The sequence below is a fragment of the Martes martes genome (assembly GCF_963455335.1).
Source record: "Martes martes genome assembly, chromosome: 7".
Lineage (NCBI taxonomy): Eukaryota > Metazoa > Chordata > Mammalia > Carnivora > Mustelidae > Martes > Martes martes.
This window is the reverse complement of record NC_137894.1, coordinates 44567683-44581612: the sequence shown is the minus strand read 5'-3', so window position 1 is coordinate 44581612 and position 13930 is coordinate 44567683. Positions and strand designations below refer to the sequence as shown.

The window sequence follows — 13930 nt, the reverse complement described above, 5'->3', positions numbered from 1 at the left end:
CACAAATAAGGAATCTTGAAAGTCTTCAATCAATTAAGCAGTCTTAAAAACAGGTTTCTCATATAACTACTTTTGCAGGTGACTGAGTGCAAAAGAATAGGTTTCTCCATTGTATTCAAAATAGTAAGTAGGTTCCCTGGATATAGACAGTAGTAGTTGACAGATTTCCTTAAAAAGCAACCAGGAAGTCCACCCCAGTATTTGTAGATCAGCTTACAAAGGAAAAAGTGAACGTGTACTCCATATATTTTTAGTTTTGTTACCAAACTTGATGTTATAAAGAAACCTCATTCTGTGGACAGAATTTCTTTTGTTACTTTCCTCCTCTTTGTCCTCACAATCATATTTCCAGTGCCATCACCACTCAGAGTCTCAGAGCAGAGGGTTATCCATGGTAGTAAGTGGGGGTGCAGTGCACTCATCCCGATAACACACGAGGACAGCTGTCCTGACTGCCCCCTCCTTGCAAACCCCCGCTTTCAGGGCAGGTGAGACATTTTCAGTGTTCCTCTTCATGAGCTCCAGACCAAATCCCAGGCCAGCCCTTGCACCGAAAGCTTTCTTTAAGAGGTTTGTCAATCTGTTAGGAATGTCTCAGGAAAAATGAGCCATTTCTTTGGGGGGAAATACACTTACAAATGGGTGTATGTGGTTGCACTTGTATCCCTGTGTGTGTGTGTGTGTGTGCATGCGCGTTCGTGCACGTTCTCATCTGTGCATTTCACTTCCATAAAGACTTACAGCCCAGGCCACTGGGAACATGTGTTACTGAATATTCTCAGAAGTAAACAACTAACAAGTGAGCTTCTCGAATTAGTGTCACAGGAAGCTGGCTCTGGGAATGAGCCCCATTTATCAAGCAGAAGAGTAAACAGCAGAAAAGATAAGAGATGAAACCAAAAATATAACCACCCCCCCCAATGGAAAGTAATGTTGATTCATCAATTCCCATTGGATATATTACATGGTCTAATTTATTATATTATTATTTTGTCTGTTTCTTTAATCTTTGCCCATTGTACTTTTAAAAAGATGTTGGGATTTGATTGCAATTTTTTTAAGACTAGATGATGTATAAATCAGCTGTGGAAATCAGTTTTAATTGCTGTGTGGATGTGTCTGATTATTGTTACTTTTTTTATTTTTTTTTTACTTTTTATTTTAGATATGTGATGTTTCATAAACCCTGGCACTGGTCACATAGCTCAGCTGTGAAAATGAAACTTGTAGTATTTTTAAACATGAATGTCAATTTCAAGTGTATATGAATGGTTCCTCCAGGGAGAGATTTGTACACCATTGGGAGAAACTCCTCTGCAGAGGAAGTAGCCACCTTTGGGGAAAAAAACAAAACAAAAAAACAACAACGGAAAATGGGTCTTGATATGTTATCTCAGAGTAGCCCATTTCCTAGGGCACCATGGAAAACACAAATGTGATCTTTAAGTATACCTCTTCCCCAATTTGGGGAAGAAAGGACTCAGTTTGCACCCTTTTTGTATGTAAAATAAAATGTCTTACCTTTCTTGACTAATTTTCTTTGGTTTGTTGGTTGGTGTGTCTGGTTTTAATTTCCCCTGGTTGGTTTGTAATGAAGAATCCAGCTAAGATTAACTTTGATATGACTCAGGGCTGATGAATGAAAATAAGGCCTGGTACTTTGGCATTCTTGCTTCATTCCTTTGGGTTGAACATTGCTCTGTCCTGTCAGTCACTTGAAATATTCCTGGCAGAACTTGGACATTCATGATTCTGATCCTGATTCCAGGATCCCTGTGGTTCTTAGGTAGCAGAACATCAGGAAGTTAAGATCTGCTCTGTGGAAGAGCTTTGGAATAGCTTTGTAATTCTGCTCTACTAATTAACCATCTATACAGATAGAGGATAAAACTATGATGTGCAACTATAAAATCACAAGTGTGTGTATGATATGTATATATAGCCACAAATCAACTGTCAATCTGCATGATTGGCTAGTTACAATTTGTTACTAAATTACTACTTAATGATTTTGTGTTTTTTTCAGTGGTAGGTAAATAAGCGGCAGAAGACATGTTTTAAGATCATCGTGAAAGGAAAAACTTCACATTTAGAACATTTTATCCATCAGGCTTTTTTTTTTTTTTTTCTTTTCCATAGTGGTAGGGGAGATATAGAGGAGACCGCTTTTATGCTGTTTTAGCATTAGCTCCTCATGTGGAGAAGGGTACTTTGAAAACATAGTTTGGTAAACATTTTTCCCAGTAGCTATGGATAGCATCAGACCAGTCAGTGGCAAAAGAGGCCTGACCAAAAAAATGATGGGGTGGGTGGGGGTATTGAAGATCAATCCTGTCAGTGCAACAGTTTTATCTAGAAGAACCTTTACCAGATTGAGTTGGTCTGAATTGAGGTGTGAAGATTAGAAACAGCAAATGTCATGTGTTTATCTGAGACACCTGTGGAAGCTTTGCAGCTTGGCCGCATTGAACTTGGTGTTAGCAAGGACAAGTTAATGCCAGCGGCCATGCATAAATTGCAGCTTGGCCCAGACCTCATAAAGAGACCAAATTGCAGGGTTCAGCTAATTGAAACAGAGCCATTCCTACCTATAATTCGGGCTGTGAAGACCTAGAATTTCCATATTAATCTTTGAGAACTGGTTTAAAGACATTTAATAACGTCATAGGTCTAAATTTTAGAAAGATGTGTGTAATTTTATTTTTCTGGGTGAGACTCCCAGTGATGAAGTATATATGTGGTAGAGAGGAACAGTGTGAGAGCATCTGACAACTATCCCTGACCTGGAGGTGTCTAGAAAACAGTGAACCTGAGGCCATTTCATTCATGTGTGTGTGTATATATATACACACACACACACACACACACACACACACACACATAAATATATATATACATATATGTGTATATATATATAAAATTTCCCACCTCCCTGTTAATGATGCTATTGCAATCAATATTTGTTGGACACTTAGCCCTGCAGGAGTGTTGGGGGAGATGTACGCAAAAGTGCAACACATGCAACACAGTTCGTTGCTCAAAAAAAAGTGGGTAGTTGGCAGCACCTGGGTGGCTCAGTCAGGTGAGTGTCTTACTCTTGATCTCAGCTCAGGTCTTGATCTCAGGGTCGGAAGTCCAAGGCTCTATGCTGGGTGTGGAGCCTACTTCAAAACAAAACAAAAAAACAGTTTACTTGGAAAAATAGGTAAAGAAAGGAAGTTAAGAGCCAGAATATACAATAATAGTGTGCACTGACTCATACATAGAGCAGTAAGCACACTAAGACCGGAGAAAAACAGGTACTAAAGTGACAGAGACTAAGTCAAAAAGGAAAGGTTCTGAAGCAAGACAAGTAGAAGGCGCAGTATAAGGTAAAAATCTGGGTTAGCAAAAGTATGCCCCGAATTTTGGGAAGCTACCATACTTAAACCCGAGCTAGTGGTGGCTAATGCTTGACTGGCCCAAGTGGGAAAATATCAAACCGTGTTCCCTTGCAGTCCCCGGCCTTCTAACACAACTAACTCCCCTAAAGAACTTCCCTCCGCAAAGGAAAGGCGGGTCACGGGAGTGGCCGCTCTGCATGCTGGGGTTTGTAGTCTCCTCAGAGACCCAATCCGCGTGCTCTTCGGGGCGGTGCCGCCTTCCGGGATCCTCTTCCTGTTGGTGGGCCCTGGCGAGCTGGGGAGCCAATGGGGCCACAGTAACGTGGCAGCCACCCACGAGCCTGCGTCTTGGCAGGCCCTGATGGCGAGCCGGGCCACGCCCCCCGCAAGGCCCTACTACCGGGCGCCAACCCAGAGGGGGAAAATAGGGACCACCTCCTGCCAGTAGACTGGCAGGAGCCCCGGTTTCCCCCCTCAGTCGCTCTCGGTGGTGGCGCCGGTGCTCACGCCGACGCGTCCCCACCCTCTTCCGGCCCTCGGCTACCGGGGCCGCGCTCTCTTTGCCCGGTGGATGCTGCGCCTCTCTGAGCGGAACATGAAGGTGCTCTTCGCCGCCGCCCTCATCGTGGGGTCCGTCTTTTTCCTGCTGTTGCCAGGTCCCTCCACGGCCGACGAGAAGAAGAAGGGGCCCAAAGTCACCGTCAAGGTCCGTCCTCCCGACCTGCCTGGCGAGGCCCACTCCCCGTCGCTGGCGTTCTGGCCTCGGAGCCGCAAGTCACCGGTGTCCGAGGCATTTAAGCTCCCGGAGCTCAGGCTTGGGCGTCCTGGGCTTTGGCTCAGGCCCTGCCTAGGTTCCCGGCTGTGGCCTCGTGGCGTCCGGGCTTTTCTGCTCATTCAGACCGGAGACTGCCCGGCCCTCCCCGACGCCCCAGCCCCTGCTTTGACCCAGGAGTGGGCGCCCGGCATGTGCAGCCGAGGCTGACACTGTCAGCCTCAGAGCAGTCTTTGCGAATACCGTTCAGCGCTGGGAAAATAGTTAAGGATCACGTCTGGCAAACTGTGAATCCTTTTCTTTACTTGGGCCAGGTGTTACCCACTTGCAATTACAAAGCACAGTAGTCTCGTTCAGACTTGCATGATGCTAACTAAGTTAAATTCCCCTCTTACGGTTTTTTGATGTTCATTTCTAGAATCTGCGCTCATTATTTATGTAGACTAAAGGTTGTTTGCTACCCTATAGTCTAAGGGGAATGCAAACAGACATTTTCTGGGAAAAGTGTCTGGAGCCTTCATTAGATTCTCATAGGGTTTTTGTTAACCACCGAAATCCGGTTCAGAACCACTGTTCTGAAAATAGGGCTCTTTTCTGTACGACCTTCACGGTAACTTCTTGGGCCCTGGCTTCTCTGGCAAGACCCCTTCAAAAAGGCTGAGTTTGAAATGGTCTTCTTCCTCAGGTGTACTTCGATCTGCGAATTGGAGATGAAGATATAGGCCGGGTAGTCATTGGTCTCTTTGGAAAGACAGTTCCAAAAACAGTGGATAATTTTGTGGCCTTAGCCACGGGAGAGGTAAGTGGCTGGAACAGAGGTAGTTGAACTCAAGTGAAGTTGGCATGTAAAGCTGGCAGCGAACTGAAGTGCAGAGAGTGGCCCATCTACAGCAGTAACCCTCACCGAGTACCAGCAGCTGACTGCTGTCCTGTGGCTCTAGGAACCTGGTATTATCGTATCTTCTGGAGGTTTTAAATTAAATCCAGAAATACGGATTTTTTTTTTTTTTGAGAAAAAAGGTTTTGGGTTTTTTTTTTAAGATTTTGTTTATTTATTTGATAGAGACACAGTGAGAGAGGGAACACAAGCAGGAGGAGTGGGAGAGGGAGAAGCCGGCTCCCCATTGAGCAGGGAGCCTGATGTGGGGCTTCATCCCAAGACCCTGGTATCATGACCCGAGCTGAAGGCAGATGCTTAACAACTGAGCCACCCAGGCTCCCTGAGAAAAAAAAAAATTTAAGACATTGCAGTAATCAAGGAAAACATATCTGTGGAAACTAGTTTGTGGCCTGTGCCCCAGAACTTTCTCTTAAGGATAAGGGGCCCAGAGCTTCCCAGGTTTTTAAAGAAACAGGAGTGCCCAGTTTAAGAAAGTTTGTATTCCTCTTAACTCTAGAGAACAAACAGGTGGTAGGGATTAAGAATACACTTACCAAGGGGCACCTGGGTGGCTCAGTGGGTTAAGCCTCTGCCTTTGGCCCAGGTCATGATCTCAGGGTCCTGGGATCCAGGCCCAAATCAGGCTCTCTGCTTGACGGGGAGCCTGCTTCCCCCTCTCTCTCTGCCTGCCTCTCTGCCTACTTGTGATATATCTCTCTCTCTCTCTCTCTGTCAAATAAATAAATAAATAAAAATCTTAGAAAAAAAGACTGCTGCAAAATATTAAAAAAAAAAAAAAAGTACACTTACCAGGATGAGCACTGAGTGATGTACAGCATTGTTAGTCACTGTATTTTACACCTGAAACTAATATAATGGTGTATCTTAACTATACTGGAATCAGAATAAAAAATTACCAAAGGAAAAAAATGTATTCCAACCCTGCAGTGACTCAGCAGGTAATGTTTTTTGGCCCGCTGTCTTGCATCTGTTCTTACCATTAGACGAAAATGAGGGGGGAAAGGTGGAGACGACATGTGAAGTAGAATTGTATAAAGTCTGAGGAGTGTGCAGTCTTAGCCTCTCCTGGGTCTGTGTGCTCTGTGCCTGGCCTGTTGGTAACTGCTTACTTGGCACGTCGCATGATGAATCTGGTCAGTGGTGTCTCTTCTGGGAGGTGGAGCTGTGGGCTGGGTTCATGGAGGGTGGAGTATCTGCCTGGTGTCGCATGCCACCTCTCACCTCCTTCCCTTTTTTAGAAAGGATTTGGCTACAAAAACAGCAAATTCCATCGTGTGATCAAGGACTTCATGATCCAGGGTGGAGACTTTACCCGGGGAGATGGCACTGGAGGTAACCTTGGGCCCTCTGGGCACCAGGCTGTCTTGGTGCAGCCTTCAAGCTGGGAGGGCTGGATTGTGCTGGGCAGACGAGCCGCCTCCTCTCCCAGCTCCAGAAGCAGGACTAGCACCCGCATGGGGACCAGCTGTGGCCTTCTTTGTACAGGGACCCCAGGACAAAGGGGAGGAGAAGGGTGGGGGGTTGTGTGGCTCTCACCCCTGCTGGTCAGGGCCCACTTGGTGACTTTTCTTGAGGTACCCCCTGGGGGTGGGGAGCAAAGTGAAACACGTGGGTCAGTGGCTCTAGGTCAGGCTCTTGCCGGGTTCACCGTCTAGGTGGGAGGAGCCAGGGGAACAGGACATGGAAGCTATGGAACAGTACGGAATGTGAGTGATGGCCATCGGCAACAGTGCCTGAGACGGAGCAGACGCGATACAAAGCACTGTATGCATGGGGTCAGACACATTTGGGTGAGGTCTGCTGTCCTCGTGCTTTGTGACCTCAGGCAAGTGAGTCCTCTGAGCTTCACCTTCCTCTTGTGTAGAGTGGGAAGAGCTGGGGTGCTGCAGGGTAGCTGCCTGGTGCATGGTAAGTCGGCCACTTCCAGGTGCCGGCAAGCAGAGGAGTTGCTCCGGCCAAGCTGGTCAGTAGTGGCCTCTTGCTTGTGAGGGAAGATCTGGGTAGGGTCCTGGCCGGGGAGAACTTGGACAAAGAGGCGGGGCTAAGGTGAACCCACTGCTGTTCTGTGGCAGGAGCTTGGCTGAAGGTGGGGTTCAGAGATGGAAGGAGAGCACGCACCACACGGGGAGCCCATGCTGAGCTGTGGCTGGGCCCGGAAGCCTGGCCTTGTCCTCTGTAGAGAGAGGATCCACGGAGAACTTGAACGGGAGGAAGACCTAGGCGCAAAGGAGTTTGAGGGAGGATAATGGGGCCGTATTTCTCTGTGTAAACTGCTCGTGACTGTTCTCCGGCATACACCGTTCCCACTCCGAGCATTAGTCACTACTGCAGTGGGGGTGGCAGGAGTGGAGAGGAAGGATGAGTAGATAATGCAGGCGGGAGCTGCATGGACAGTGGGCAAAGGAAAAGTTGTCAAAAGAATAACTGAAGTCTGAAGGGGAAAATGATGAAATATGTTGAGTTTAAAACAAAGAGTTATTCCACATGAGTTGGGAAAGTGATCAGAGCCACGGAGGGAGCTGTGGGGGGGGGGTTCCGGCAGAAACCCTGCAGATGCCGGAGATTTACAAGGAAGACTCACGGAGAAGAGACTCTGAGCCAGCACTTGACCCAGGAGTTGCTGCAAATAGGTACAGGTTTTGTACGTGACTTTGAAAGGTGGTGGGTAAAACAAAATGAAGCTCGTTACTCGGTTTTCCCAGGACCTGTAGTCACTAGTGCACAGTGTGAATCTCCCGAGAGGAGACAGGGAGAAAGTAGGGGGCAGAATTTCTCCTGGAAGCAGCTCTGGGAACTTAGGTATGAGGATTTCTGAAATGGTGTCAGGGTCTGCCCAGCTCTCTTTGTCATGTACCTGGGCCTCAGATCCTTCGTGGATAGACACACTATACACAGCAACACCTAGCTTTTATTTTGTGTTCAGTGGTAAGAGGTGCTTGATTATCTAGAACCCAAGTGGCAGCCCCTCCCCACTCATCTCAGTTATCTTCTGTGCTGTGAGAAAGAAAAGCTGATCAGCCACAGCTGTCCTTTTCTGGAGAGTTCTTATCTCCCCTGCTCCCTGCAAAGCACCTCTCTAGACCAGCGTACCTCAGAGTTCCTGTGCCAGATCTCTCCGGCCATAGCCAAGGGTAGCTGTTGATCTTTGCCTTATTTAAAAGCCACTCAGTTATGTTCTCAAAGTAACCAGTCAGGTAAGCTGTTCACTGAATCAATCTGGCCTCATGCCCCACTTGATCTGTCAGCATGGTTTGACTCTGAGACCAGAGGGAAGGAAGGGAACAGCTTTTATGTCGTTATAATCCACTGGAGCCTGGCCTGACTGAAGACAGGTTGAGTCCCTGGAATCCTCACCCCAAAGATCTGCTTGATTTCGGCCAGCTCAGCTCCTTGCTCTACTTTCTTCCCAGGAAAGAGCATCTATGGTGAACGCTTCCCCGATGAGAACTTCAAGCTGAAACACTACGGGCCTGGCTGGGTGAGCATGGCCAATGCAGGCAAAGACACCAATGGCTCCCAATTCTTTATCACGACGGTTAAGACAGCCTGGCTAGATGGCAAGCATGTGGTGTTCGGCAAAGTTCTGGAAGGCATGGTGAGTTTGGGGGGCAGGGGCTAAACCTAGGCGGCCTTCACCAGGAAATGAACATTCCCGGGCAGGGGCACCATGTAGTTTATCCCTTTCCCAGTAGGGACCCATAGATTCCCAGTGTTCCTATGTCCAAATCTGGAAGGAATCAGGAACTACCCTATGTGTCTCTGCCCCCAAGTTCTCAATTTTTGTGGCCTGCACAGGGACAGGAGCCTCTATTTAACTTGCTCAGTGAGAGGCTGGCACTACCTTCTGTTGTGCAGAACCCAGCCGAACACACTGTCATCCCGGAGAGGCCACTGGGTACCTACTCCCCAGCCACCCTCCTCCTCTTCTCCCTTAGCTCTGCCTAGTCCCGCTGCAGAGGATCAAAACTACTGCCTCCTCATGTCACAGCTAGGCTCTCCCCGGCCAGGATTCCATTAGGATTTTGGGGGCCCCAAGGTTTGCCTGCTCTTTGTCCCATGGGGGCAGATTTTCCCGGCCAGATTCTGGGGCCTTTCTCCTTTGAGGGGTGGACCTCCTGACTCAACTCTGCTCTACCTTCCCAGGATATAGTACGGAAGGTGGAGAGCACCAAGACCGACAGTCGGGACAAGCCCCTGAAGGATGTGACGATTGCAGACTGTGGGAAGATCGAGGTGGAGAAGCCCTTCGCCATTGCCAAGGAGTAGGGCCCCCGGGACCTCTTCCCTTTGAGCCACCATCTGTGCAGCCCTGTCACCTTCCCCTGGGTGGAGACGGGCTGCCGCAGGGTTCCGTGCTGCACTGGCCCCAGTGCTGGCTTCTGACAGAGTGGACCCCTCCCCGCACATTCCGCAGGCCTACCTACCGGCCTGGTTTTGTAACAAGGTCCTACCAATGCTGACCAATTAAAAAAAAAAAAAGGTTTTTTTTTTTTATAATCACTGTGTGGACTGGATTCTTGGGCCTGCAACAGCTGCTGAAGTCCCTGTCCCAGAATGTCTGGGATCCTGTGGCAGGGGGTGCTGTCCCCTGTTCCGGGGCTCTGGTCTGAACCCTCCTTCCCCAATAACTACTCAAATAGCAACCAGGAACTTTTTGCTCCTTGCTTCTAACCTTTGCTACTAAGGTGCCACTTTTTTTCCCCTGCCCCCTTCTGGTGTAGGGGAAGAAATACACCTCTTCCTTTTCATTGCCTACCTCTAAATGGACTTCTCCCTTTATTCCTTATCCCCTGTTGTCCCTGCCCTGACACCTAGGGTGGGTAAGTCCTGGGTCTAGGCCAGGGGGGACCCTGCCTCCTCTGAGAAGGAGGCACATACACTGAGGCATGTGCCTGTCCTGGCAGGTGGCCCATAGGCCTCTGGGCTGGTCAGGGCATCGTTGGCAAAGGAGCAGGATGACAAGATGCCACTGGCTGAGCTTCAGCTGGCCTGCTGCTGAAGCCGTAGAGGCCCTGGAGCACGCCATTCACCACCACGTTGGGCAGAGGCTCTGTGGGACAGAAAGAAAATAGGAGCAAGGGGACTGGAAGGGAAGAAAAGATGGAGGGCGGGCCCGGCCTCAGGTCTGTAGTTACGCGAGCTCCTGAACCCAAAGGTTCAGCCCCCTCCTCAGGAATAGAGGTCCCTGCCAAGGCCCTAGGTAACAGCTGGCCATCCCAAATGAGGCCTTGGCATGTCCTGCTTACATTCTGTTCACATTAGCTTGGTAAAGCCAGGCTGGTAAGGAATGGAGACCAGGAGTGCCAAGTTTATCTCCCCACATCCGCTTTCTGAAGGAAAACACAAAGCAGGCCACAGGAGCAGCGGGACAAGTATGGCCCCAAAGGCAGGCAGTAGGCCCGAGATGCTGCCTTGAAGTCCTGAGCTGAAAATGGCAGGTTCACCCTGAACTCCCATCCTGGCATCTAGGTCCTACAAGGAGATTATAGGTCTGAGACCCCACCCCCTCACCTGAGGATGGGCTGCAAATGTAGGGATCCCTGTAGAAGCTGATGACAGGCCGGTGGTGCAGCTGGGAGCTAGGAGGGAAGAGTCCAGAACAGTGAGGGAGAGGCATGGTGGAGACTAGGGACCCCAAAAGGAAAAGGTGGGTGGTAAGTGGGCTCAGGAGGCACCAACAGAAACCAGGATGGTGGTGGGGGGTGGTGGGGGGCGCGGGCCGGGGTGGGGGGGTAGTCGGCAGTTGGGGAGATAGGCCCGACAGCCTCAGGCCAACTCCGGGCGCACGGCCACTAGGGGGCGGCAGGGGCTTTGACTTGCCTGCTGTCTTTCGGCAGGAACTCCCCCAGGGCGCTGAAAAGAGGAGACGCTCTGTGAGCGGCGGTTGGTGAGGGGGGTGGGGGAGGCAGGCGTGCGCGTGAGGAAGGGGTGGAGACACGCAAGCCCAGCACTTCGCCTCCCGGGGGACCACTGCTTCTATTTGTAACAAGCTCAGTTCCGGAGGTGGCTGGGGTAACCAAGAATGTCCAGAAAATAGCCACTCTATCCCCCACCCCCACCCCCGCCGAGAAAGCTAATGAGGGAGGTCACCTCTCAGAGAAGAAACAGGCCCATGCCTGACAGCTGTAAGAAGAAAAAGGACTTGGCCTCTATAACCTTTCCTCAAAGATAAATAATAAGGCGCGCCTGGGTGGCTCAGTTGGTTAAGCAACTGCCTTTGGTTGGGATCATGATCCCGGCGTTCGAGTGGGGCTTCCAGCTTCCATCTCTACCGGGAGTCAGCACCTCCCTCTGACCTCCCCTCTCATACTCTCTCTCAAATAAATAATCTAAAAATAATAAGTAAAACGTTTCCTCACCTGCTTGCTGCAAAGGGACCCTGTGCCCCCAGCACTGGGGCCCCTCTCTCTTGCCCGGCCATGGCCCCCAGAGGCACTCACCCCCAGCTGCTGGCCTTAGAGTCTGTGGGGAAGTGCCGAAGATTCAGGAATTCCAGTAACTCCTTGGGCACATCCTGGTTCAGGTACAGGACACCCTGGAGGGATCAGAGGGAACCTGTAATCAGACCCTGCTGTGTAACATACAGAGCCCAGTGCAAAATGGAGGGGGTGGGGGTTCTAAAATGACCAAGAATTTCAAGAACGAGCAGAGCATTAAACCAAGCTTGGGTACCTTTTGAGCACTGGGCCTTGGGTGACTCCATGGGTCCTAAGCCCAGGAAGCCAACATGGCCTGGAATCTGGCACCACTGTGTGGGGAAGAGGGAGAAGGGTCCCCACCCAAATCCTCAGTACTAACGGTAGCCCAGGCTCTACCCTGGAGGAAAGCAAGAACTAGCTTTCATTGAGCAGAAACCACCTGCCTCTGTGTTACTTCATCCTGTTCTCTCAACACAGAGAGAGCTGTTTGGACCCATGACTGTTCAGAAAATTGAGGCTTGGGGTAGTACAGAGCATGCTGGAGAGTGGGTCCCCTTCACTCCCTGTACCCGCACCAACCCCCCTCTCTGGACCACACCACTGGTCCAGCAGGCTGGGGGTTAACAGAGCGAGCCCCCTGCACACCTGGATATAGGCCTCCAAGCCCTGCCGCCGCTGCTCCAATCCTCTGCTCCTCCAGTTAGGCAGGCGTTTTGGGAAGTCGGGCACTTTGTACAGTTTCTTGATCTGCCAGGAGGTTACCGCGGTGCCATCACAGCATTCTGCTTGAGCCCTCAAGCTCACTGCGCCCAAGAGTCTCCCCCGGCCCTCCCTGCCCCCACTTCCAGACTTCAGGTTCTACCCCGGGGCAGACCGTAGTGAGTGATGGTTGGGACAGGACCCAGTCTCCCCCCATCCCCCCACAAACGCCCGAGGGCTGGCCGGCCACGCGATTGGCATTGACGGTACAGGCTGGGCCCTGCCCCTCTGCGTCCACCCCGAAGCCCGCAGGGAGGTCTGTGCCCAGGACCGGAGGGAGCGGGGCGGTAATGGGGATGGCAGAGGCTGGGACCGCAGTTCGTCTGCCCGTCTCCCAGGAGCTGGGCAGGAGCCGGGCCGGGGTCGGTCGGTCGGCGGCGCAGCCTCACCCGCTTGTGCAGCGCGTGGAACTCGCTGTAGCGCCTCTGCACGATGTGCCTGCGCCCGCGGCACAGCACTTCCACTCGGAACACCTGGCGGGCGCGGGCGGGCGGCCAGATGCGCGTGAGGCCCAGCGGGAGGGCTCAACAGGACCCGCGGCCGCAACTCGCCCACCCTCCCGCGCTCAAAGGCACAAAGCGGCCTGGGAGCCCCGCCAATCTCCGGGGACCCTCCCACGCTGCCCACACACTTGGGGTGATGGGGAAGATGCACCCGTCCCTCTGCTACGTGCAGTCCCCCGTGAACCCGGACCGTCGTCCACGGAGCTGCCAAATCCAAGCGGCCCGAGACCCTCGGCTGGCGGTCTCTGGACCGCCTGACCCGCCGCGCTCGGATGCTCCAGCCCCGGCGCGGGATCCCCACTATGCGTGGCGCGGGGAAATGCGGCGGGTCCCATGCCCCTTCCCAGCTAGTGTCCCTGCTCACCATGTGGCCTTTCTCTGGGCTCTGCCTGGGATCCTCGGGTCCCACCGACGGGATGTGAACTTCCAGCATCCGCACCCCGGCTCCAGCCTCTCCGAGCGAGAAGCAGCAAGCAAGACCTCTCCCAGCTCACACCGCAGACCCCAGCGGGCCGGGCCCGGACCCGCCCCCTCGGTCAGGCCCCGCCCCAAATTGGCCCCGCCCCGGGCGTTCCCTCGCGCTGCCGGGTCCTGCGAGGGGCCGATTAGGCACCGCGCGGAGGTGGCGGGGGCCAAGCACCGCCCCCTGAGCCTAGTGGGCCGCAGGTGGGGACCCTTCGTCGGACAATTATCAATTGTCAATATTTACTGAGTACCCGCTGACTGCCAGGAATCCTGATGAGCCAAAATTTCATCTGCTCTTTATTGAGCGCCTAGTACGACTAGGGTCTGTGGGCGCTGGACAGGGAGGGATGCAAGGCCCAAACCTTGGCGCCTACCTTGGGGGCCAATCAAGGATGTTTTTTGCGTCCTCACACCCACTCCCGGGACCAGGCTGCCCCCCATCCCCTTCCCGCCACTTTTCACCTGGACCCTGGGAACAAGACCTCATCTGGGAAGGCTTGGACAATCTGGCTTTGATGTCCGCCTCTCCCAGCATGTATGAGCCCTTACATTCATTTATTTTTTTTCATCCATTCATTTCTCTTTCAGCCCCAATCTGCTTCAGGTCCAGTTTGCCGGGAAGAAGCAGTTTAGGGCCCTGGGCTCTGCTTTGGGAGACAGATAGCTTGGCTTTCCTGGACTGTGTAGACCTGTTCTCATCTGCAAAATTGGGATAATAGGGCTCCCTC

General features: G+C 51.7%; 3 protein-coding genes across 5 annotated transcripts in view; 2 read left to right on the top strand and 1 right to left on the bottom strand.

Annotated features, from left to right (window-relative positions):
* CSNK1G1 (casein kinase 1 gamma 1) overlaps positions 1–2236 on the top strand; it is a 109226-nt gene extending 106990 nt beyond the window's left edge. For both annotated transcript variants that reach the window (XM_080807834.1, XM_080807833.1), the window contains one exon: positions 1166–2236. In XM_080807834.1, the coding sequence (XP_080663960.1) occupies positions 1166–1268 (103 nt within the window). In that variant the 3' untranslated portion in view covers positions 1269–2236. The remainder of the gene's footprint in view (positions 1–1165) is intronic.
* A 1507-nt stretch (positions 2237–3743) lies between these two features.
* On the top strand, positions 3744–9553 carry PPIB (peptidylprolyl isomerase B). The gene is made up of 5 exons (XM_080809543.1): positions 3744–4089; positions 4841–4954; positions 6295–6388; positions 8467–8651; positions 9200–9553. The coding sequence occupies exons 1-5, from the start codon at positions 3955–3957 to the stop codon at positions 9320–9322; spliced, it is 651 nt and encodes a 216-aa protein (XP_080665669.1). The 5' UTR covers positions 3744–3954; the 3' UTR covers positions 9323–9553.
* A 431-nt stretch (positions 9554–9984) lies between these two features.
* Positions 9985–13170, bottom strand: SNX22 (sorting nexin 22; the record flags this gene model as incomplete). 2 transcript variants are annotated; one of them, XM_080808481.1, is made up of 7 exons in its annotated part: positions 9985–10106; positions 10568–10635; positions 10877–10909; positions 11497–11591; positions 12121–12222; positions 12624–12707; positions 13102–13170. In XM_080808481.1, the coding sequence occupies 7 exons, from the start codon at positions 13168–13170 to the stop codon at positions 9985–9987; spliced, it is 573 nt and encodes a 190-aa protein (XP_080664607.1). The 2 variants fall into 2 exon arrangements, with proteins under 2 accessions (XP_080664607.1, XP_080664608.1); XM_080808482.1 differs by lacking the exon at positions 10877–10909.
* Between the last annotated feature and the right edge of the window lie 760 nt (positions 13171–13930).